The following is a 25,595-nucleotide window of genomic DNA, read 5'->3' on the forward strand; positions in this document are numbered from 1 at the left end:
AATACTAAAACCGAAACCAACCAAAACTATTGTATGGTATTGCCTCTCCACGACACTAGTTATCTCTTTAACATAAAGGCCTTAGAGATAGAACTCATTCGTCTGTAAAACTGGTTTTCAAACAAGTTCATTTTCATGTAAATCTAGATAGGCCATAAAAGTTAGTTTACTTTGTAAAATACTCATCCATGGAAAGAATAAAGCAAATGAAATAAAAACTCTGGGCAGATGCAATTTGACAAAGCATTATAATGCTTACCAAATGTTTAGCTTCTTCTGTCATTCATGATAAATGACACTGAGCATGAGTGAAGGAACAGAAGTTGGTGGAGATGTGATCATTTAAGGTAACCTACTCCCTCAATTTCATCTACAGATTATATAAAGCATTTGGACTTAGCCACAAAGGCTTCACCATTTCAGTGTTATTTCTTGGTAATGAGGGGACATTGGAAAAGTAACACAAGGAATGATTTCAGTTCTCAGGATTTATTAGAGAAGGCACTGAGGTGAGATCAGCTACTGGAGAACACAGATCTCACTGGGAAAAGAAAAGCAAAACCAGCAAATATAAGGAAGAATGTATCTTCAGGTCAGTCAGAGCAATGAGACAGCCAAGATGCACGTGAGGAGACAGTAAGGACAATAAGGCAGGCTATCATTTTCTCTTTTATTGCATGCTGGAGTCCCCAAACCTGCTAAAGACATGATTACAGGTAACAGCAGCAGTGGTGTTCCCTAGAGGTCTCGTGTGCTTTGAGGGAGTGGGGGCTATAAACTGACAGTACCAGACAAGGGAACTAAGTCATCTAACATGTCTTCTAGAAACATAATGAGTTTGACTGATGTGGCTTTCTGTGCTTAACGCGTAAGAGGTTGTGCCAACTCATGGATCCTCGGAGAACACTGTGCTTTCAAAGCAGCTGGCTTGACTTTAAAGACTTCTGGATCGTAATATACAATATGCACAGGAGTCCTGAAATGGAAAAATGGATTTGACTTAAAATAAGATGAACAGAAAAGGGAACTAACATTTCTCAGGCATCCACTATGTGTTAGGCACTATATTATCTCATTTTGATTTTCTTAAGCACCACATCAAACAGGTATCATGACCTCCACTATACATATAAGGAAATGAAGGCTCAGGGACGTTGTAAGAGTGACCTGTGGTCAAGTCTAGATGTGTATATGTGTCAGATTCCGAAGGCTTTCCTCTTTCCATAGAAAGTAAATTCTGGAAATTTCTCAATAATTTGACGATGTTAAAACAAGCCAGACAATCCACTGGTGAAATTAAAGAAATCAATTTTTTGAAGTTTTCATCCTTAATACCTTAACCACCAAATAATAATCTTGCTACCAGGATAGACTCTTGAGCACTTGGTCTTACTCCTCACTTTCCTTTGTCAGTGTACAGAGAATGAGTGTCATTTCATTTGATGTTGAACTTTTTTTTTTAAGGAAAAACACATTATAAAAATTTTAAAAATCTGGACTTCCCTGGTGGTGCAGTGGTTAAGAATCCGCCTGACAATGCAGGGGACATGGGTTCGAGCCCTGGTCCCGGAAGATCCCACATGCTGCGGAGCAACTAAGCCCGTGCACCACAACTACCGAGCCTGCGCTCTAGAGCCTGCGAGTCACGACTACTGAAGCCCGCGCGCCTAGAGCCCGTGCTCCACAACAACAGAAGCCACCGCAATAAGAAGCCCACGCACTGCAACAAAGAGTAGGCCCTGCTCGCTGCAGCTAGAGAAAGCCCATGCACAGCAACAAAGACCCAAGGCAACTAAAAATAAATAAATAAATAAATAAATTTTAAAAATAAATTAAAAATTTAAAAAAATATATTTTATTATATAAGACCAAACACATTTCCTATTCCCTGAGCTCAAGACTACTACTTTTTCAGTTAGGTTTTCTTGATGGTGCTTTAAAAAGGGGATCAGGTATTATCCCTTGAAGGTAACAAAATGAATTGAGGTTCAGGCAAGTTGAGAGGTCTTCTAAAAAATGAATAGGAATTAGAGGCAATTTCTTCTTTGTTGAATATATTTTCCGATTTATTTGAAATAGTTCATACATGTACATGATGCAAAAACATTGAAAAATACAAAAGCCTATTTAGTAAAAAATAAGTCTTCCTACCACCCCGGCTCCCTAGGCCCCCAAAGTAACCATTGTTACTAGCTTCTTACATACTCCTGTGAGATAGTATAGGCATATGTAAGCAAATATATGGCATATATGTATTTTTTTCTTACACAAATTACAACATATTATGTTTCTGTTCTGCAACTTATTAGATCAATATATGTTAGATAAATAATCCTTATCAATATATGTTAGATAAATAATCCCATATCCATAATTACAGAGTTGTCTCCTAGGTCTAAAGTTCAATACTAGTCCACTAACCCTTTAACTGTAGCCTTATATTTATGGTAAGAAGACTATAGATTTGTCACAATAAATGTAACAAATAAGATGATTTAAAAAATTTTTACTATTTCTATGATTCATTTCACTGAACTTAATAGGTCAACTTTTCCCTGTCCCTAGCACCCCCTGCCTTTCCTGTCCCATCTTAGCCTTAGATTGACACACCTTGTATTTGGATTAGCTAGTTCTTGAATTCTGGGAGATATCTTGGAATGGATAGCAGCATAAGATACTGGCCAGTAGGCATCACGGGGAGGTAAATAATCTTGATGAAGAGGCCTGGGCTTAGCTAGAGCTAGTATTCGAGGGCTAGGTTTGGCGAGCAAGGCAGCACTGGATATCTATAGTGGAAAACAAAACGACACAAAAACATACCTCAAATTTCACCACGTCTCCCTCTATTTTCAACTATAGCCCTAATCGAGTCACCATCCTTTCTCTCCTGGATTACTGTAACAGACTCTCCTAACTGATCTCCCTGCTTCCATTCTCACTCCTCCACAACCCAGCCTTCACACAGCAGTTACTGAGGGAGAGAAGGAGCATTTTAACAAGTGTATTCCATGAGCTAGACAGTGTTCTCAGCGATCTGCCTAAATCATTCCCATGCAATCACCGTAACAACTTCATGAGGGAAGTACTTTCCAAGGCCCAAGCCAGATCATGTCACTCACAGTGTTTAAAATCTTCCAGTGGCTTTCCATTTTGCTAAGAATAACACCTAGGCTCCTTACCGTGGCCTAGAAGGTCCTACATGATCTGCCTACTATACCCTCCTCCAACCTCACCTTCCTCCCATCCCCACCTCAATCACTATGACCCTAGTCACACAAGGCCCCTCTGGCCCAGCTCTTTCCACCTCAGGACCTTTGCATTTACTAGTTCTGCTTGAAACCCTCTTTCCTCAATCTTGTCATGGCTGCCTCTTCGTCATTCAAGTCCCTAGACTCAAACATCACATCCTCAAGGAGTTCTTCCCTGACCATCCAAGATATATCAGCCTTTCTAATTACCCTCTTCAATAGTACTTATTTAATCTTCTTCATAGCATTTAACAACACCTGACTTAGCTCATTTATTTCATTGATGGTTATGTTTACTGTCTGTTTTTCCCCACCAGAATATAAGCCGCTTGAGAGAAGTACTTGTTTGCCAAAAGCTAGACTAGGCTCTGTTGTATAACTGGTGCTGAATAAATATATTCTGACTGACTGACTCATCAACTCCCTTTGGTCTTACTTTGGAAACCACATCTGCCAGGAGGCCTTTCTATTATGTTGCTTTACTGGTAAAATAGGAAAGATGACATATAGCTACTATTCTCTCTCTTAAGTGCTCATTCAAAAGAATGAGGACCACAGCAAACACCACTCAGTAGCCCTGAAAATGTTCTATATTTGCACTGATACAGATTAGTTTGGCTTCTCAGAGTATGATTATGTGCCATGGTATCACTTTTTTAAAGGATTTTTTAAAACCCCCGAACAATCCACTGAGCGTGCCAGGCTCTGTGCTGGGCACCTGCCTTATCTATTATCACAAGTCTGAACAGCCCTGAAACTGGGAACTGTTACCTTCACAATCCCCTTGCTCACCTTGCTCCACCCAACTTCAAAACTATCCTACTTAAGGACTTTGTCATGTGCTCTTCCCTCTACTAGAACATTCTCTTCTCAGATCTTCACTTAGCTGACTCCTTCTCATTATTCAGGTTTCAGCTCAAATATCCCTTCCTTAAGAGAGGCTTTCCCTGACTACCGTATGCAAAGAAGCTTATTCTCCACCCCCAACCATAGTCACTCATTTCCCATTTTATTTTTTATTTTTTTCCATTTTATTTTCTTCATAGCACTTACCACTACCTGACATTATCTTATCTGTTTCCTTACTTATTTTCTGTCTCCTTCCATCTTGCTCACTGGGCACAGTGCCGGGCACACAGTAGAGATTCAAATCCTTATTGAATGAATAACGCTCAGGAAGGTTATTACAACATCACACAACTAGTAGTGGTGAGGCAGGAATTTGAACCCAGCTTTTACTGACTCCAAAGTCCATGCTCTTCACCCTCTACCTGCAGCCTCTCTCCATATCCTGCAGCTAGGTCTTCCTTCCTGCCACAGACCACTCTTTCAAGGTTTTCTTTTCCAATGACTTTGGTCTATACCCTATAGAAGCAAAACAACACCCTAGGAACAAACAGAAAGTGAGCTGAAGGATGCCAAGGTAGTGATGGCTTACAGGACGGATGGGCATTTCAGTTCTTTCTCTTTCAAAGCACAGACCCTCTATCTTAATCCTTGGATGGGAAAGGTCTACAGTTCTTGGAGTTGCAACAGCAGTCAGGGCAGACGTCGCAATTTTGGTTTCAGTCTAGGGGAGAAAAAGACAACAGTACCTATAAGCATCAATCAATAAACACTATCGCAATCAAAGTTACAAAGTAGTATCTGACCACTGGACCAGACTTCTCAGTAAATCCAGCAAAAAGGATGAGAATACTGCAGTAACCTATGACCATAGCTGAAAGGATCAGTTTCCATCCTTCTCAAACTAGGTTGTATAAATTCCAACCCAGATTTTTTGGAACTTACTGTGAAACTAAAGATGGGGAGAAAATGACAAGTACACAAATGGACTAAGAGACAAATGGCAATGTTGATTACTAGAACAATAAACTCAGCCAAGAGGGAAGTTCTCAGCCCTATCACATGAGAACACTATAAGGGGGAGAGCTCTGCTTTGTTCTTAATTATCTTGCCCTTTGGAAATTGGAATTCACATTATTACAAATCCCCATGCTTAAAATGAATTTAAGTAGCTCTCTTCTAATTGGAACGGACAATACAAAGTAACCAAAGACAAGAGGAAGAAAGGCAGAACAGAACCATATCTCCATAGACAATGTTGTACTGGTCCCCCAAGACACTCCTCACTACCTTAATTGTGGAAATGTGTTCAAATTACATCATCTTCTATTTAAATTACTTATATACAAACTCAAAACTTACCACAAAACTTTGAGGTGGGAATATAATCAATAACTGGAAATGAAATAGGGTTTTAACTGTGGGTAGAAAATTAACACACAAGGTATGTTCCAAACCCCTTCTTATGTTGTTTAAAATGATGACGATGGACTTCCTTGGTGGCGCAGTGGTTAAGAACCTGCCTGCCAGTGCAGGGGACACAGGTTCGAGCCCTGGTCCGAGAAGATCCCACATGCTGCAGAGCAACTAAGCCCGTGTGCCACAACTACTGAGCCTGCGCTCTAGAGCCTGCGAGCCACAACTACTGAGCCCGCGTGCCACAACTACTGAAGCCCGCGTGCCTAGAGCCTGTGCTCTGCAACAAGAGAAGCCACTGCAATGAGAAGCCCGTGCACCGCAACAGAGAGTAGCCCCCGCTCGCTGCAACTAGAGAAAGCCTGTGCCCAGCAATGAAGTCCCAACACAGTCAAAAATAAATAAATAAAAATGATGACGATGATGATACTAACACAGACAGTATTTTATACCTATTAATTCATTTATTTCTCACCTGCGTATCATTTTTATTTCTATTTCACTAATGGAGAAACCAAGGTATTGTGAAGTTTGGCATTTTATTTAACTTTATATAGTTTGTAAGTGGCAGAGCTGGGATTCAAACAAAGGTCCTATCTATCTACACAATACCATGAAGTACTAATCAAGCATTTCCAATGAATAAAGCTTTGTCTCCTATCAGGCTCTTGGAAAATCAAAAAAATATATGACAACCAGTGCCTTCAATTAAGGCTTACAATCAAAAAGGAAATAAAACAATCATTCATTAATTCGTTATACAAATATCTCTTAATTATATTATGTAAGACAAAGCAAAGAGAGATACTTCCAGGAAGATGCCGGAAGAGTAAGACGCGGAGATCACCTTCCTCCCCAAGAATACACCAGAAATACATCTACACGTGGAACAACTCCTACAGAACACCCACTGAACGCTGGCAGAAGACCTCAGACCACGCAAAAGGCAAGAAACCACCCACGTACCTGGTTAGGGCAAAAGAAAAAAATAAACAGAGACAAAAGGATAGGGACGGGTCCTGCACCAGCGGGAGGGAGCTGTGAAGGAGGAAAAGTGTCCGCACACTAGGAAGCCCCTTCGAGGGCGGAGACTGCGGGTGGCAGAGTGGGGGAGCTTCGAAGCCGCGGAGGAGAGCACAGCAACAGGGGTGCGGAGGGCAAAGCGGAGAGATTCTAGCGCAGAGGATCAGGGCCGACCGGCACTCACCAGCTGAGAGGCTTGTCTGCTCACCCGCCGGGGCGGGCGGGACTGGGAGCTGAGGCTCCGGCTTCAGTCGGAGCGCCGGGAGAGGACTGGGGTTGGCGGCGTGAACACAGCCTGCAGGGTTTAGTGCGCCACGGCTAGCCGGGAGGGAGGCCAGGGAAAAGTCTGGACCTGCCGAAGAGGCAAGAGACTTTTTCTTCCCTCTTTGTTTCCTGGTGCGCGAGGAGAGGGGATTAAGAGCGCCGCTTAAAGGAGCTCCAGAGACGGGCGCGAGCCGCGGCTAAAAGCGCGGACCCCAGAGACAGTCATGAGACGCTAAGGCTGCTGCTGCCGCCACCAAGAAGCCTGTGTGCGAACACAGGTCACTATCCACACCCCACTTCCGGGGAGCCTGTGCAGCCCGCCACTGCCAGGGTCCCGGGATGGCTCCTTTAACCCTGTCCTGTCTGAGCAAAGAACAGATGCCCTCCGGCGACCTACACGCACAGGCGGGGCCAAATCCAAAGCTGAGCCCCTGGGAGCTGTGAGAACAAAGAAGAGAAAGGGAAATCTCTCCCAGCAGCCTCAGAAGCAGCGGATTAAAGCTCCACAATCAACTTGATGTACCCTGTATCTGTGGAATAGATGAATAGACAACGAATCATCCCAAATTAAGGAGCCGTGTGGATGAAAGGCTCTTGGTGCTGCAGCCAGGAGTTAGTGCTGTGCCTCTGAGGTGGGAGAGCAAACTTCAGGACACTGGTCCACAAGAGGCCTCCCAGCTGCATATAATATCAAACAGCGAAAATCTCCCAGAGATCTCCATCTCAACGCCAGCACCCAGCTTCACGCAACGACCAGCAAGCTACAGTGCTGGACACCCTGTGCCAAACAACTAGCAAGACAGGAACACAACCCCACCCATTAGCAGAGAGGCTGCCCAAAATCATAATAAGTCTACAGACAGCCCAAAACACACCACCAGACGTGGACCTGCCCACCAGAAAGACAAGATCCAGCCTCATCCACCAGAACACAGGCACTGGTACCCTCCACCAGGAAGCCTACACAACCCACTGAACCAACCTTAGCCACTGGGGACAGACACTAAAAACAACAGGAACTACGAACCTTCAGCCTGCAAAAAGGAGACCCCAAACACAGTAAGATAAGCAAAATGAAAAGACAGAAAAACACACAGCAGATGAAGGAGCAAGATAAAAACCCTCCAGACCTAACAAATGAAGAGGAAATAGGCAGTCTACTTGAAAAAGAATTCAGAAAAATGATAGTAAAGATGATTCAAAATCTTGGAAATAGAATAGACAAAATGCAAGAAACAGTTAACAAGGACCTAGAAGAACTAAAGATGAAACAAACAATGATGAACAACACAATAAATGAAATTAAAAATACTCTAGATGGGATCAATAGCAGAATAACTGAGGCAGAAGAACGGATAAGTGACCTGGAAGATAAAATAGTGGAAATAACTAATGCAGAGCAGAATAAAGAAAAAAGAATGAAAAGAAATGAGGACAGTCTCAGAGATCTCTGGGACAACATTAAATGCACCAACATTCGAATTATAGGGGTTCCAGAAGAAGAGTAGAAAAAGAAAGGGACTGAGAAAATATTCGAAGAGATTATAGTTGAATACTTCCCTAATATGGGAAAGGAAATAGTTAATCAAGTCCAGGAAGCACAGAGAGCCCCATACAGGATAAATCCAAGGAGAAATATGCCAAGACACATATTAATCAAACTGTCAAAAATTAAATACAAAGAAAGCATATTAAAAGCAGCAAGGGAAAAACAACAAATAACACACAAGGGAATCCCCATAAGGTTAACAGCTGATCTTTCAGCAGAAACTCTGCAAGCCAGAAGGGAGTGGCAGGACATATTGAAAGCGTTGAAGGAGAAAAACCTGCAACCAAGATTACTCTACCCAGCAAGGATCTCATTCAGATTTGATGGAGAAATTAAAACCTTTACAGACAAGCAAAAGCTGAGAGAGTTCAGCACCACCAAACCAGCTCTACAACAACTGCTAAAGGAACTTCTCTAGGCAAGAAACACAAAAGAAGGAAAAGACCTACAATAACGAACCCAAAACAATTAAGAAAATGGGAATGGGAACATACATATTGATAATTACCTTAAATGTAAATGGACTCAATGCTCCCACCAAAAGACACAGATTGGCTGAATGGATACAAAAACAAGACGCATATATTTGCTGTCTATAAGAGACCCACTTCAGACCTGGAGACACATACAGACTGAAAGTAAGGGGATGCAAAAAGGTATTTCATGCAAATGGAAACCAAAAGAAAGCTGGAGTAGCAATTCTCATATCAGACAAAACAGACTTTAAAATAAAGACTATTAGAAGAGACAAAGAAGGACACTACATAATGATCAAGGGATCGATCCAAGAAGAAGATATAACAATTGTAAATATTTATGCACCCAACATAGGAGCACCTCAATACATAAGGCAAATACTAACAGCCATAAAATGGGAAATCTACAGTAACACATTCATAGTAGGGGACTTTAACACCCCACTTTCACCAATGGACAGATCATCCAAAATGAAAATAAATAAGGAAACACAAGCTTTAAATGATACATTAAACAAGATGGACTTAATTGATATTTATAGGACATTCCATCCAAAAACAACAGAATACACATTTTTCTCAAGTGCTCATGGAACATTCTCCAGGATAGATCATATCTTGGGTCACAAATCAAGCCTTGGTAAATTTAAGAAAATTGAAATTGTATCAAGTATCTTTTCCGACCACAACGCTATGAGACTAGATAACAATTACAGGAAAAGATCTGTAAAAAATACAAACACATGGAGGCTAAACAATACACTACTTAATAACGAAGTGATCACTGAAGAAATCAAAGAGGAAATAAAAAAATACCTAGAAACAAATGACAATGGAGACACGACGACTCAAAATCTATGGGATGCAGCAAAAGCAGTTCTAAGAGGGAAGTTTATAGCAATACAATCGTACCTTAAGAAACAGGAAACACCTCAAATAAACAACCTAACCTTGCACCTAAAGCAATTAGAGAAAGAACAAAAAAACCCCAAAGTTAGCAGAAGGAAAGAAATCATAAAAATCAGATCAGAAATAAATGAAAAAGAAATGAAGGAAACGATAGCAAAGATCAATAAAACTAAAAGCTGGTTCTTTGAAAGGATAAACAAAATTGATAAACCATTAGCCAGACTCATCAAGAAAAAAAGGGAGAAGACTGAAATCAATAGAAGTAGAAATGAAAAAGGAGAAGTAACAACTGACACTTCAGAAATACAAAGGATCATGAGAGATTACTACAAGCAACTCTATGCCAATAAAATGGACAACCTGGAAGAAATGGACAAATTCTTAGAAAGGCACAACCTGCCAAGACTGAATCAGGAAGAAATAGAAAATATGAACAGACCATTCACAAGCACCGAAATTGAAACTGATTAAAAATCTTCCAACAAGCAAAAGCCCAGGACCAGATGGCTTCACAGGCGAATTCTATCAAACATTTAGAGAAGAGCTATCACCTATCCTTCTCAAACTCTTCCAAAATATAGCAGACGGAGGAACACTCCCGAAGTCATTTTACGAGGCCACCATCACCCTGATACCAAAGCCAGACAAGGATGTCACAAAGAAAGAAAAGTACAGGCCAATATCACTGATGAACATAGATGCAAAAATCCTCAACAAAATACTAGCAAACAGAATCCAACAGCACATTAAAAGGATCATACACCATGACCAAGTGGGGTTTATTCCAGGAATGCAAGGATTCTTCAATATACGCAAATCAATCAATGTGATACACCATATTAACAAATTGAAGGAGAAAAACCATATGATCATCTCAATAGATGCAGAGAAAGTTTTCAACAAAATTCAACACCCATTTATGATAAAAACCCTGCAGAAAGTAGGCATAGAGGGAACTTTCCTCAACATAATAAAGGCCATATATGACAAACCCACAGCCAACATCGTCCTCAATGGTGAAAAACTGAAAGCATTTCCACTAAGATCAGGAACAAGACAAGGTTGCCCACTCTCACCACTCTTATTCAACATAGTTTTGGAAGTTTTAGCCACAGCAATCAGAGAAGAAAAGGAAATAAAAGGAATCCAAATCGGAAAAGAAGAAGTAAAGCTGTGACTGTTTGCAGATGACATGATACTATACATAGAGAATCCTAAAGATGCTACCAGAAAACTACTAGAGCTAATCAATGAATTTGGTAAAGTAGCAGGATACAAAATTAATGCACAGAAATCTCTGGCATTCCTCTACACTAATGATGAAAAATCTGAAAGTGAAATCAAGAAAACACTCCCATTTACCACTGCAACAAAAAGAATAAAATATCTAGGAATAAACCTACCTAAGGAGACAAAAGACCTGTATGCAGAAAATTATAAGACACTGATGAAAGAAATTAAAGATGATACAAATAGATGGAGAGATATACCATGTTCTTGGATTGGAAGAATCAACATTGTGAAAATGGCTCTACTACCCAAAGCAATCTACAGATTCAATGCAATCCCTATCAAACTACCACTGGTATTTTCCACACAACTAGAACAAAAAATTTCACAATTTGTGTGGAAACACAAAAGACCCCGAATAGCCAAAGCAATCTTGAGAAAGAAAAACGGAGCTGGAGGAATAAGGCTTCCAGACTTCAGATTATACTACAAAGCTACAGTAATCAAGACAGTATGGTACTGGCACAAAAACAGAAATATAGATCAATGGAACAGGACAGAAAGCCCAGAGATGAACCCACGCACATATGGTCACCTTATCTTTGATAAAGGAGGCAGGAATGTACAGTGGAGAAAGGACAGTCTTTTCAATAAGTGGTGCTGGGAAAACTGGACAGCTACATGTAAAAGTATGAGATTAGATCACTCCCTAACTCCATACACAAAAATAAGCTCAAAATGGATTAGAGACCTAAATGTAAAGCCAGAAACTATCAAACTCTTAGAGGAAAACATAGGCAGGACACTCTATGACATAAATCACAGCAAGGTCCTTTTTGACCCACCTCCTAGAGAAATGGAAATAAAAACAAAAATAGACAAATGGGACCTAATGAAACTTAAAAGCTTTTGCGCAGCATAGGAAACCATAAACAAGACCAAAAGACAACCCTCAGAATGGGAGAAAATATTTGCAAATGAAGCAACTGACAAAGGATTAATCTCCAAAATTTATAAGCAGCTCATGCAGCTTAATAACAAAAAAACAAACAACCCAATCCAAAAATGGGCAGAAGACCTAAACAGACATTTCTCCAAAGAAGATATACAGACTGCCAACAAACACATGCAAGAATGCTCAACATCATTAATCACTAGAGAAATGCAAATCAAAACTACAATGAGATATCATCTCACACCAGTCAGAATGGCCATCATCAAAAAATCTAGAAACAATAAATGCTGGAGAGGGTGTGGAGAAAAGGGAACCCTCTTACACTGTTGGTGGGAATGTATATTGATACAGCAACTGTGGAGAACAGTATGGAGGTTCCTTAAAAAACTACAAATAGAACTACCATATGACCCAGCAATCGCACTACTGGGCATATACCCTGAGAAAACCATAATTCAAAAAGAGGCATGTACCAAAATGTTCATTGCAGCTCTATTTACAATAGCCCAGAGATGGAAACAACCTAAGTGTCCATCATTGGATGAATGGATAAAGAAGATGTGTCACATATATACAATAGAATATTACTCAGCCATAAAAAGAAACGAAATTGAGCTATTTGTAATGAGGTGCATAGACCTAGAGTCTGTCATACAGAGTGAAGTAAGTCAGAAAGAGAGAGACAAATACCGTATGCTAACACATATATATGGAATTTAAGAAAAAAAATGTCATGAAAAACCTAGGGGTGAAACAGGAATAAAGACACAGACTTACTAGAGAATGGACTTGAGGCTATGGGGAGGGGGAAGGGTAAACTGTGACAAAGCGAGAGAGAGGCATGGACATATATACACTACCAAACGTAAGGTAGATAGCTAGTGGGAAGCAGCCGCATAGCACAGAGAGATCAGCTCGGTGCTTTGTGACCGCCTGGAGGGGTGGGATAGGGAGGGTGGGAGGGAGGGAGACAAAAAAAAAACAAAAACAAAGAATAATAAACCAGTACCTTTCCTTAAAGTAGTTTTCAACTTAGAAGGAATCATAAACCTATAAGCAAACCACTGATTATTTGATATCCATAAAAGAGAATAAAGTTTTGAGGAATATCAGAGGAAATGTGGGAGAATCCAAGAAGAATTCTCTTTTCATGGATAAAGAGATATTAAATTGGGCCTTGAAGGAAGGGTCAGATTCTGACAAGTAGAGGGAGGAGAAAAGATAGGGAGAATGAAGGAAGGAAGATTGAAGGGAAAGTCTGGACACAGAAGCAAGGAGGCATGGAGCAGATTGTGTCTGGTCAGGCAGGGAGATCAGGCTTGCAAATACATCTGAAACTAGGTTAGATGTGGAGGGCACTGCTCACAGCTAGCGAAGAACCATGAAATCTTTTCACTGGAGAGGAAGCATGGTCAGGGCTGGAGATTAATCTGTCAGGCATGTGGGAGAAAGACTGAAGTGGGAAGCCGGAAGGACAATAAGAAAGTTATGGCCAAAAGAAGTAAAGGGTATACATAACCTACCCTATTCTAATATATATATATATTTTTTTTTTTAAATAAATTTATTTATTTATTTTTGGCTGCATTGGGTCTTTGTTGCTGCACGTGGGCTTTCTCTAGTTGTGGCGAGTGGGGCTACTCTGCGTTGCGGTGCCCGGGCTTCTCATTGCAGTGGCTTCTCTTGTTGCAGAGCATGGGCTCTAGGTGCATAGGCTTCAGTAGTTGTGGCTCCCGGCCTCTAGAGCGCAGGCTCAGTAGTTGTGGCGCACAGGCTTAGTTGCTCTGTGGCATGTGGGATCTTCCCGGACCAGGGTTCGACCCTGTGTCCCCTGCATTGGCAGGCGGATTCTTAACCACTGCGCCACCAGGGAAGCCCTAAAATATTTTTAAGTTTACAATAATTTAAGCAAAATGATACCTGCATAAAAATAGATCAGTGTAACCAAATAGAGAATTCAGAAATATTATATAATACAGTGGTTCTCAATTTTTTTGGTCTAGAGCCCATTTACGCTTTTTTTAATTGAATAAATTTGATGTGTAACATTCTTTACCCTCTTAAAAAGTGACTGAGGGCTTCCAAAGACTGAGACATTTAAGAACATTTATTATTTCAAGTAAAAAGAACCCATTACATGGAAATACAAATATTTTTTATGACGAAGAACTATATTTTCCAAAACAAAAAAAATTGTGACAAGACTGATATGTTTACATTTTTGCAAATCTCTTTAATATCTGGTTTAAGAAGACACTGTTTTTTGGTTGAAGTATATGAAGAAAATCCAGTTCCCCGTACTAGTTGGAAAAGAGTATATTTCAACAGCTTTTTCAGATAATTGTGGATATTCTTCTTTGTTACTAAAATAAAACTTGACAAAGGGTAGTTTCTTAAAAATAAGAGTTGCAGGCTTCCCTGGTGGCGCAGTGGTTGAGAGTCCGCCTGCCGATGCAGGCGACACTTGTTCGTGCCCCGGTCCGGGAAGATCCCACATGCCGCGGAGCGGCTGGGCCCGTGAGCCATGGCCGTTGAGCCTGGCGTCCGCGGCCTGTGCTCCGCAACGGGAGAGGCCACAACAGTGAGAGGCCCGTGTACCGCAAAAAAAACCCAAAAAAACCCATAAGAGTTGCAATGCACAATCTGAAACTGTCAAGGAACTTTTCATACTCCATTACCATAAAATCCATTTGACTATCTTACACATTGAATGAACCTTTTACTTGTGCATAATTTTGAACTTGCAGATTACTTAAAAGGTTCTGGGAAACCTTTATGCATACCTGGGTCACATTTTTGAAAACCGTTGCCCTAGTATAAATAACATTGTGGTATATAATAACTGTGGCAGTGAACAAATAAAGGCTGGGGCAATCATGGGGGAGAGGCAGATTCTTACTCCATATTTTACATAGAAATATACTTCAAATAAGTTGAGGAATTATCTACTTTAAAAATAAAAAGAAACCACAAAAATACTACAGGAAAACAGTGGTGTGCTGGTAAATGTTTAACAGTTAGCTCCTCAGAGAAAAAAGACTGATTTGTAGTGCTTGCCAATTTCTATGGTGTAAAAATTCCCACCGTGGTCAATTTCAAACTATGAAGGTGATGGATCTCACTAAATGCAAAGTTAGAAAGAGATGTGTACCATCAGCTCTTGTGAGCCAGTACAAGCACACTACCGGGGGTCATTTTCTGAATTCTTTTGGGGTAGAATTTTCTAATCATAAAGCAATGGAAGAAACCTCAAAATAATAAGATTATGGGTTTTACCACACATAAAATTTTAACCTCAAGATAACCAAAACAAAATTAAAAGGCAAATTAGAAGTTCTGCTTCCAGTAATAGCAGAGTAGCTTGTATTGAACTAATCTTCTTGCCTATAACAGTTAGAGACTCTGAATAAAACATTGAAAACAAAACAAAACAAAACAGAACTCTTTGAGGGCACTGGAAAGAAATCAGAAGTAGGCAGAAACTAGACAGGATAAGACTCTCGAAAGAAGGAAAGCAGTTCATTCTCACCCCTTCCTGATCATTTGGGAGAGCAAAGCAAGGTAGGTGTCTCAGTCTGGTGGGAAGGGAGAAGGCACAGTGGCCCATAGCAGGATGTTAGGGCCAGAGCATCAAGAGAAGGGTCGACCAAGTAAGAGGGATTGAGATATCAGAGATACCAGTAAGAGATCAGAGCTTTGGGAAGGGGCCTCCCAGTATGAAGTGTCAGAGACTGAGTGGCATAGTGCAGGGTGTAAGAGCCCATATGCAGAAAGAGGAGACAGCAGAGATGGGGGAATGATTATACACAGAGAGGACATGTATTAAGGGTAATGGGAGCCAGGTTTTTAACTTTCAGAGACAAGCATTACAAGTAAGGCAAGGGAGGAAAATAGAATGAAGTCGGTAGTGTTGGATCAGAATTGGAGGTAAAGGTGAAAAATCATATATAAATCGATATGGAAATAAATATAGATGAAAATGTGTGTATGTATGTGAATAAACACCAAAGATTCATAATCTTACCCTAATTACAAGAAACATTCAGACAAATTCAGTTTGTCCGCTATTCTATAAAATAACTGGATGGTAATATTCAATAGTGTTCAAGGTCAACAAGGCAAAAAACGATTGAAGAACCATTCCAGACTGAAGGAGACTAAAGATACTTGACAACACATGATTTTGAACTGGGTTATTCCTCTATAAAGGATATTATAGAGGAAAAATAAGTGAAACTTGAATGGGGTCCGAAGATGGATACAATGAGTGAAGAGATTAAAGGTCCAAGAGAAATATGTAAATTATATATATTTTTAAAAAACCAAATGGAAATCCAAGAACTGAAAAACACAGCATCTAAATTAAAAATCCATTGGATGAGATTAACAGAAGATTGCTCATTGTGGTAAAAAGAACTGATGCCATTGAGTAGAGGTGAATATAAATTATTTAAAATAAAGCATATAGAAAAAATATTGAAAAAAAATAAAACAACCTCAGTGATCTATGGTATAAAATATGATGATATAGCACAGGTATAACTAGAGGCCTCAGAGAAAGAATGACACAGAAAAAAAGTCTGAATAAATGATAGCAGAACTATTGAAAAATTTGAAAGCAACATCCCACAAATCCTTGAATTTCAGGGAACCACAGGTAGGACAAATACCAAGAAAACTATATGTAGGCAAATTTAGCCATACTGCTAAACACCAAAGATAAAGAGAAAATCTTAAAATAGCCAAAGGAAAAAGACACATTAAATATAGAGTAAAAATTATAATTTTAGCTGGCATCTCACCAGAAACCATGGAGGCCAGAAGATCATGAAAATATATTCTAAAGCGTTATCAACCTAAAATATGTTTGCATATCCAACAAACATATCCTTTACAAATAAAAATAAAATAAGAACATTTCCAGAGTAACAAAAACTGAATGATCCACTCTATAAGAAATGGTAAAAGAAATTCTTAAAAACAGTTAAGAAAAAAATAAACAAATACAAAAGTTGACTCTTTGGAAAGATTAATAAAGCTAATTTGTTAATCCCTAGCAGGTCTGATCAAGAAATAAAAAGAGAAAACAAATTAACAAACAGGAATTAAAGCGTCACCACTATATATCTTAAAGCACTTAAAGAGAAAAATATATATATTACCATTAAAAACTTTATGCAAATAAATTCAACATAGAAGAATGGACAAATTCTTTTAAAATACAAAACAGACACAAGAAGAAATAAAAAATCTGATTTGACCTATACCCTAAAGGAATACCTGAAGAAATTTAATTCATAATTAAAAACCTCCCCATAAAGAAAACACTAAGCCCAGATTGATTTAAGGGTAAATTATCTCAAATATTTAAGGAAGAAATAACATGACTCTTACACAAATACACAGAGAATAAAAAAGCAGGAAATACTTCTCAACTCATTTTACAAGACCAACATAACCCTAATTCCAAAACTCAACAGATATATTTTTAACTATAGATCACTATCCATCATGAACATAGATGCAAAGTTCCTCACTAAAATATTAGGAAATCAAATTCATAATGTCTGGGCTTCCCTGGTGGTGCAGTGGTTGAGAGTCCGAGGGGACACGGGTTCATGCCCCATTCCGGCAAGATCCCACATGCTGCGGAGCGGCTGGGCCCGTGAGCCATGGCCACTGAGCCTGCGGAGGCCCACATGCTGCAAAAACAAAACAAAACAAAACCAAAAAAACAACTCTAAGCAACTATGCACAGAAGTCTGCACATTAACAAAATAAAGAAAAAAGATCATTTGGGCTTCTCAGTCAAGAATAATACTTATTCTTGTATCTTGATTATGGTGGTTAATGAATGGGTATATATATTTGTTAAAAGCTTATTAAACTATACAAGATCTATACATTTAAAATTTTATACATATATTATAATTTTAGTATATTATATATATTATTATTATATAAATTATAACCCCAAACTTTCAAGTTACAAGCTGGGAAAAATATGCACATCATATATAACAGATGAAGGATTAATATCCCTAAGATGTAAAGAATTTTGTGAATCAATAAAAAATGAACAGACCAGTAGAAAAATAAAGCCATGAACAGACAAATTTAGAAAAGGAAAATACACATGGCAAATAAATGTAGAGAACGATGTGACTTTATTAATAATCGGAGAAATGAAATTTCTCCTAATCCATGAGGTCATTATACCAACATGTCTCTCCCCCATCATTCTCAATCTTGATTATTTTCTGAGAATAAAAATTCTAGAAGTAAAATGACTGAATCAAGGGTATGAACATTTTTGAGGTGATTCACATAAAGTCCGAAAATGTGTTACAACAAAAGTGATTTTTATTTACATATTCACTTGCATTATTTGGGCTGCCTTTTTTTTACTGCACATAATATATTAATTATTTACTTTACAAAATATTAATTTTATAATAAAATAGATCTCATTAAAATAGTTATGGATTAAGTGAGCTATGAAACCAACCCCTTTCTTTTTAAGTTTTGTAGTCCTAACAGCTATTATAAAAAGAGACTTGGTATGACATTCATAGAGGTAAAAGGACTTCCTACAGTGTACCCATACAAAGTCTCTGGTGGCAAGTAACCTCAGGTACCTGTAATAGTAACTTGACTTCTTTTGTGAGCGTGTGTTACTTTTAAACTCTGAGAAGATTTAGAATTAACTGTCAAAAACCTAAGAAAATCAAAATCATAGAATTAATACTTTGTCTTAATAATAAATATGTGCAAGAATTGATGAAATTTGAACAGGGACCATAGATTAGTTATAGTATTATACCAATGTTAAATTTCCTGATCTTCATAACAGTATGGTAGTTATATAAGATAATGTCCTCTTGTTAGGAAACACACACTGAAGTACTGAGGAAAAGGGGTATATGATGTCTGTCATTAACCTTCAAAAATGATTCAGGGAAAAGATTAAATATACACACACACACACACACACACACACACCACGGAGGAGAGAGAATGATAAAGCCAATGGACTTTAACTTTTGCAGATTCTCAGTAAATTTGAAATTATTGTTAAAACAAAAAATAAGTGTATATTATTAAAATAAAAAGCAGGGGGCTTCCCTGGTGGTGAAGTGGTTGAGAGTCCGCCTGCCGATGCAGGGGACACGAGTTCATGCCCCGGTCTGGGAAGGTCCCACATGCTGCAGAGCAGCTGGGCCCCGTGAGCCATGGCCGCTGGGCCTGCGTGTCTGGAGCCTGTGCTCCGCAATGGGAGAGGCCGCAACAGTGAGAGGCCCGCGTACCACACAAAAAAATAAATAAATAAAAATAACTAAAAAAAAAAAAAGCAGGTATATGTTTTAAGAGAATTTGGCCTGTAAGAGTGATAACACTACAATTGCAATTTGAAATATATAACAGAGTAACTGTTTAGAATGATGACATTAAGTTGAAATCTTAAATTTATGTCATTCTGAGACTGGCTGGGACCTGAGACCCTTGACTGTAGAGCTTCCACCTTGACAAATGCCTCCTGGAGCAACAGAATACAAATAAACTAAAAGGGACTAAAAAAGAACTGCGCGCATGCGCAGTTGGGGCAAATTATGAACAATAAGAACATACAAAAAGGCCAAAACCCAACTGCCACTTTTGAGGTACCAGGAGAAAAAGTAGGGTACTATGCATGATCCCTGTACCCAGCACCACCAAGAGGGTGGGCCCACCACGTATGCCACCCCCTGGCCCGATCCACCTATTGGCCCCTATCTTCACCCTGTTTAAGGGACCAGCTCGCCTCCTCTCAGGGAGTAAGCAAAGGCCTATGTTACTTGTTTTCCCTCCCTCCTGCTATAGCACGAGTCCCAGTAAAGCCTTACCTGAATTTCTCATCTGGCCTCTTATCAATTTCTATTAATTAAAGAGTCCAAGAACCTTAGTCAGTATCAATTCTTACAACATTAAAAAACTTCAGGTTCACTATATTTATAAGTTTAAAGTGTTAGATTTTTAATAATTATTTAATATTTTAGAAGGTTTTGTTAATGTAGATGGTTGAAATAAAATACTTTAAAAAGAAATCAAATTTAATGTATTTATAAAGTATTTGAAGGTATTTAATTAAGTTTGGAAACCAATTCAAGCATTATTTAGGACTCTTAAAAGTCATTGTCAAAAACTGCTAGAATTGGGCTTCCCTGGTGGCGCAGTGGTTGAGAGTCTGCCTGCCGATGCAGGGGACACGGGTTCGTGCCTCGGTCCGGGAAGATCTCACATGCCACGGAGCGGCTGGGTCCGTGAGCCATGGCCGCTGAGCCTGCACGTCCGGAGCCTGTGCTCCGCAACGGGAGAGGCCACAACAGTGAGAGGCCTGCGTACCGCAAAAAAAAAAACAAAAAAAAAAACACTGCTAGAATTATTGGAACTTCCCTGGTGGCACAGTGGTTAAGAATCTGCCTGCCAATGCAGTGGACACAGGTTCAAGCCCTGGTCTGGGAAGATCCCACATGCCGCAGATCAACTAAGCCCACGCGCCACAACTGCTGTGCCTGCGTTCTAGAGCCTGCACGCCACAACTACTGGAGCCCATGCGCCTAGAGCCTGTGCTCTGCAACAAGAGAAGCCACAACAATGAGAAGCCCGCGCACTGCAACGAAGAGTAGCCCCCACTCACTGCAACTAGAGAAAGCCCACGCAGCAATGAAGACGCAACACAACCAAAAAAAAAACTGCTAGAATTATAAATAGGATAATAAAAATTCCAAACTAAACTTAAAAGACTACGAAATAGGGCTTCCCTGGTGGCACAGTGGTTGAGAGTCCGCCTGCCGATACAGGGGACACGGGTTCGTGCCTCGGTCCGGGAAGATCTCACATGCCACGGAGTGGCTGGGTCTGTGAGCCATGGCCGCTGAGCCTGTGCGTCCGGAGCCTGTGTTCCGCAACGGGAGAGGCCACAACAGTGAGAGGTCCGCGTACCGAAAAAAAAAAAAAAAAAAAAAAATCCCGCAAGCCACGTGAGGTGGTAAAAAAAAACAAACAATAACAAAGTAAAACATAAAATTAGACTAGGAAACTAACAGATATGTTAGAAAGAATGCAAAAATAGATGAATCAACAACCGGAAGGTATGTTAGTACCACAATAGTGAAAAAGAGGAGGAGGTTTTTTTTTTTTCCTTCAGAGTCAGAGAATCTGGGTGCAGTAATCAAAAATAATGAGTAAAATGATCCGTCTGACAATTCTCATTGCTGCCTAGGTTTCAGGAGAATAACAAACTAACTTTATTAATCAACAGTTCCTGATTGTTACAAAGTGTCATCCATAAATTTCCCTTCATTTTAATAATACTTGCTGAATGCTAAAAAGAAAAGAAAAAAAAAGGAGGTGGTGAAAGGCCTTGGCTGTTGAGGGCGGGGCCTAAGCAAGGGCAAGTTTTGGGTGGTGGGTGGGGCCTATGCTCAGGAACCACAGGGCTGGAAAAGGCCCTGGGGGCTGTGGGGGTGTGGCTTAGCCTCAAGGAACAGAAGGGGCCCAGGCGTGCCCCCTACCCCTGGTCTCAGCGGGCAGGAGACCTCACCTGGGAGCCCAACAGGCTTCCCGGGCTCGAGTGGGCGGGGCAAACTCCCTCCTCTCCTCTCCCACTCCTCCGGTCCGGGGTCCGGGAGGGCCCCTCTCGCCTGCCTCTCCTGATCTCCTGGCCTCCCTCCTATGCCCTCAGGACCAATGCGGGGGGGCCTTGGAGGGCAGGGAACTGGCCTGGGAGCTCAGCGGTCTCCCCAGGCCCCAGTGAGCAGGGCAATCACCCTCTGGTCCTCTCCCACTTCTCCTGGGTGGCCCCTCCCCGCTGCCACTCCTGATCTCCCTGGTCTCCCTCCTACGCCCCCAGGGCCCACGCAGCCTGGATGGGGCTTTGGAGGGGGGGAACCAGCTTGGAAGCTCAGCAGGCTCTGTGGCCCCAGTGGGCCAGGTGATCACCCGCTGCTCCTCTCCCGCTCTTCCCGGAGAGTCCCTCCCGCCTGCCTCTCCTGATCTCCCCGGCCTCAGGAGTGCCGATCTACTCTAGCCTCCACTTCTCCTCCCTCAGTCCCCCTACATCCTACTGGTTCACTCTGGGATTCCTCCCGTCTCCTTGGTGGTTAGAGTCCCCCACCAGCGGCCAGCAGGTGCCCTAGTTGTGGGGAGAGCTGACTCCGCAGCTTCCCACACCGCCATCTTGACTCCTCCCCCGGCTGTTGTTTAAAATCACTAAGTTTGGGGGTGGTTTGGTATAAAGCAACAGATAACCAGATCAGAACTTTAAGGATGGCTTCTTTGTTCAGGCATACTGTGTTTTATTGTACTTTGCAGATACTGCGTTTTTCACAAATTGAAGTTTTGTGGCAACCCTGCATCAAGCAAGTCTATCGGCACCATTTCCCCAACAGCATTTGCTCAATTTGTATCTCTGTGTCAGAAATATTCTCACAATATTTCAAACTTTTACATTTTTATTATATTATGCTGATATGTGATCAGTGATCTTTGACATTACTATTGCAAAAAGATTACAACTCACTGAAGGCTCAGATGATGGTTAAGATTTTTTAGCAGTATTTTTTTAACTAAGGTGTGTACGTTGTTTTTTTAGACATAATGCTATTGCACATTTAATAGACTACAGTAGTGTAAACATAACCTTTATATGCACTGGGAAAGCAAAAAGTTTGTGTGACTTGCTTTGTTGCAATATTTGCTTTATTGGGGTGGTCTAGAACTGAACCCAAAATATCTCTGAGGTATACCTGTACTGGTTCTAGACCATCTGGAATTTGTTTTCTGAGCAGATTAGATTTAAAGCTATTAATGATCCTATTGCCAGTCATTTAAAAAAAAAAAAAAGACACTGGTAATCCGTGGCATGCACTGACAAAACAGAAAGCAAGATTTGGTAATCAAGCAGCTGCTGACAGAGATCATTTTAGTGAAATAAAGAGGTATAATGAGGTTTGCTCATTGCTTCTAAGTGCACTGGAGAACTTGAGGAAAGAAATTACCAGCTCAGGCCTTTAAATTCCCACCTTAAGGCATAGTTAAGGGACCAGAAAGTTTTTGTGACTTACCCAAAAGAAACCCTTATCTTTAATGGTCACAGGACTGAAAATTCTCAAAACCAAGCTCAAAATCTAATTCTGTGAGTGGGTGAATTACAGCACAAATTGAATTCCCAAACTTATATGGTCTCCTATATTAAAGTTAGGGCAATGATTGAGAAGGAACTGGACCTTAAAAATTGGAATCGGAACATAAGGGCACATTCCAATGAAGGGGGGACTTTGAAACCCTGAACATACCTGAGCCTTCCTTACCAGTAGAATCAGCCCTTCCTCCCTTGTCTGAACAGGCAAGACTCTCCTGTAATTGCCTCTCCTGAAGTAAATATCTTCTAGGGGACTGCTGAACTACCCCTAGTCTCTCTCATTTCTTCTAGATCTATGACCAGACCCAAGTCCCAGCTGCTGTAACAGTCTTCCATAGACTTCTCATCAGCTCCCACAATTGCTTAAGGTTAATTCTATAATATGCATTGTGGTTCTGCTTCTCTCATCAAATCCTGACTGATACATTAGGCACAGGGCAGATAGAAAAATTCATTTGATAAGAGGGGAAAATAAACATGAAGAAAAGGAAAATACACACCTAGAAATAAGAGGGGAGCACATTACAGTTACAAACATGCTACATGTTACAAAGTGCATCAGGAACTGTTTCTTTCACATGGACCCACTTACGCTTTTTGGAGGAACATAGTTTGGATTTGTGACTTTGGCTATTGAGAGTTGTAATATCCGGGGAGAAGGATCAGAGATTTGAAGAGAATCTCTTAAGTCATCACTGAAGGGCCTATATGCAAATGGAACATGAAATATTATAATCACTGGAGGAACAATAACTGCATTCTTCATTGCTATAATCAACCTCCAATCAATTATATTTATTGTTTCTATCTTAGGAACATCTTTTCCCATAATCATTAGTGTTCTTTCCACTAGATTGGTGTTTCTTAAAGTTGTTTTACTATGATCCACAGTAAGAAGTACATTTTATATTGTGATACAATATATGTAAATCTGTGTATCTGAAACAAAATGATGATGAAACGATGCTTTCCCTAGGCAATGCATTCTGATTTTTAAAATTTCATTTGATTTCATAAAAACAACAACTGGAATTGATTTCATGATCCACTGATAGGTTGAGACTTGCAGTTTAAAAAACACCTCACTTCCTACCAAAACCTCCTATTAAAACCCTGAGATAAAAATTCCAGTCACTACCAAGAACCCTCTGTGATGGCCAGTCTCCTCTGCAGGGCAGTTTGAGATAGTGCTGGACATAACTCCCAGCAACCTGGCCGATTATCATAGGTGGTTTCCCCACATACTCCTTTCCCAGAACAGAAACCTATCAACCAACAAACCTACAAACCTAATATGGAAAAAGGTTTTCTCAAATAAATATGATTACCCTCTAGGGGTAGTCTGTTAGTTTTAAAACTTGATATATAGTTAACATACCATAGAAGTTACCCTTTTAAAGTGTACAATTCTATGTTTTCTAGAATATTCACAAAATTGTGCAACCATCACCACTACCTAAATTCAGAACGTTTTCAACACCCTAAAGAGAAATCCCATACCTATTAAAATCCCATCCTATTACCCCCTCCCCAGCCCCTCCCCACCTCTAGGAACTAGTAATCTACTTTCTGTCGCTATGAATTTGCCTATTCTGGAAATTTCAAACACATGGAATCATACAAATATGTCACGTTTTGTGTCTAGCTTCCTTCACTTGGCATATTTTTAAGAATCATGTATGAGTATGTCTTTCCTTTTATGGTTGAATAATATCCCATTATATGGATTTGTCACATTTTGTTTATCCATGCAACCATTGATGAACATTTGAGTTGCTTCCACTTTTTGGCTATTTTGGAATGATGCTGTGAATATTCATGTACAAGCTTTCGTGTGAACATATGTTTTCAACTGTCTTGGGTACATGCCTAGGAGTGGAGTTGCTGATCATATGCTAATTCTATGTTTAACATTTTGAGGACCTGGAAAACTATTTTCCACGTAAGCTTCACCAGTTTACATTCCCACCAGCAATATATGAGGGTTTCAATTTCTCCACATCCTCTCCAAGTAATTTTCTCTTTATTAATTATTATTATTGCCATTCTAGAGGTGTGAAGTAGAATCTCAGGGTTTTAACATGCAATTCCAAGATGACTAATGATATTTAGCATCTTCTCACGTGCTTCTTGTTCCTTGTATATTTTCTGTGGAGAAATGTCTATTCAAGTCCTTTGCTTATTTTTTAAATTGGGTTATTTGTCTTTTTTGAACAGTATTAAGAATTCTTTGTATATATTCTGAATACTAGTCTCTTATCAGATATATGATCTGCAAATATGTTCTCCCAATTTACCAGTTGTCTTTTCATTCCCTTGAGAGTGTCCTTTGATGCACAAAAGTTTTTACTTTTAATGAAGTCCAATTTATTGTATTTTTGTCACATGTGTTTTGGGTGTCATATCTAAGAAACCACTGCTTAGGTCATAGAGATATATGCCTATGTTTTCTTCTACGAGTTTTATAATTTTAGCTCTCATATTTAGGTCTGTGATC

General features: G+C 40.0%; 1 protein-coding gene across 1 annotated transcript in view; it reads right to left on the reverse strand.

The window, feature by feature from the left end:
* Positions 1 to 861: 861 nt before the first annotated feature.
* The window catches only part of SPMAP2L (sperm microtubule associated protein 2 like), a 72,818-nt gene continuing 48,084 nt past the window's right edge, over positions 862 to 25,595 (reverse strand). Inside the window, exons 6-9 of the mRNA XM_065877241.1 lie at positions 23,691 to 23,802; positions 4,687 to 4,818; positions 2,611 to 2,786; positions 862 to 976 (exon numbers count right to left, since the gene is read on the reverse strand). Coding sequence (XP_065733313.1) covers positions 862 to 976; positions 2,611 to 2,786; positions 4,687 to 4,818; positions 23,691 to 23,802 — 535 coding nt within the window. The remainder of the gene's footprint in view (positions 977 to 2,610; positions 2,787 to 4,686; positions 4,819 to 23,690; positions 23,803 to 25,595) is intronic.

The sequence above is a fragment of the Phocoena phocoena genome, chromosome 5, assembly GCF_963924675.1.
Source record: "Phocoena phocoena chromosome 5, mPhoPho1.1, whole genome shotgun sequence".
Classification (NCBI taxonomy): Eukaryota; Metazoa; Chordata; class Mammalia; order Artiodactyla; family Phocoenidae; genus Phocoena; species Phocoena phocoena.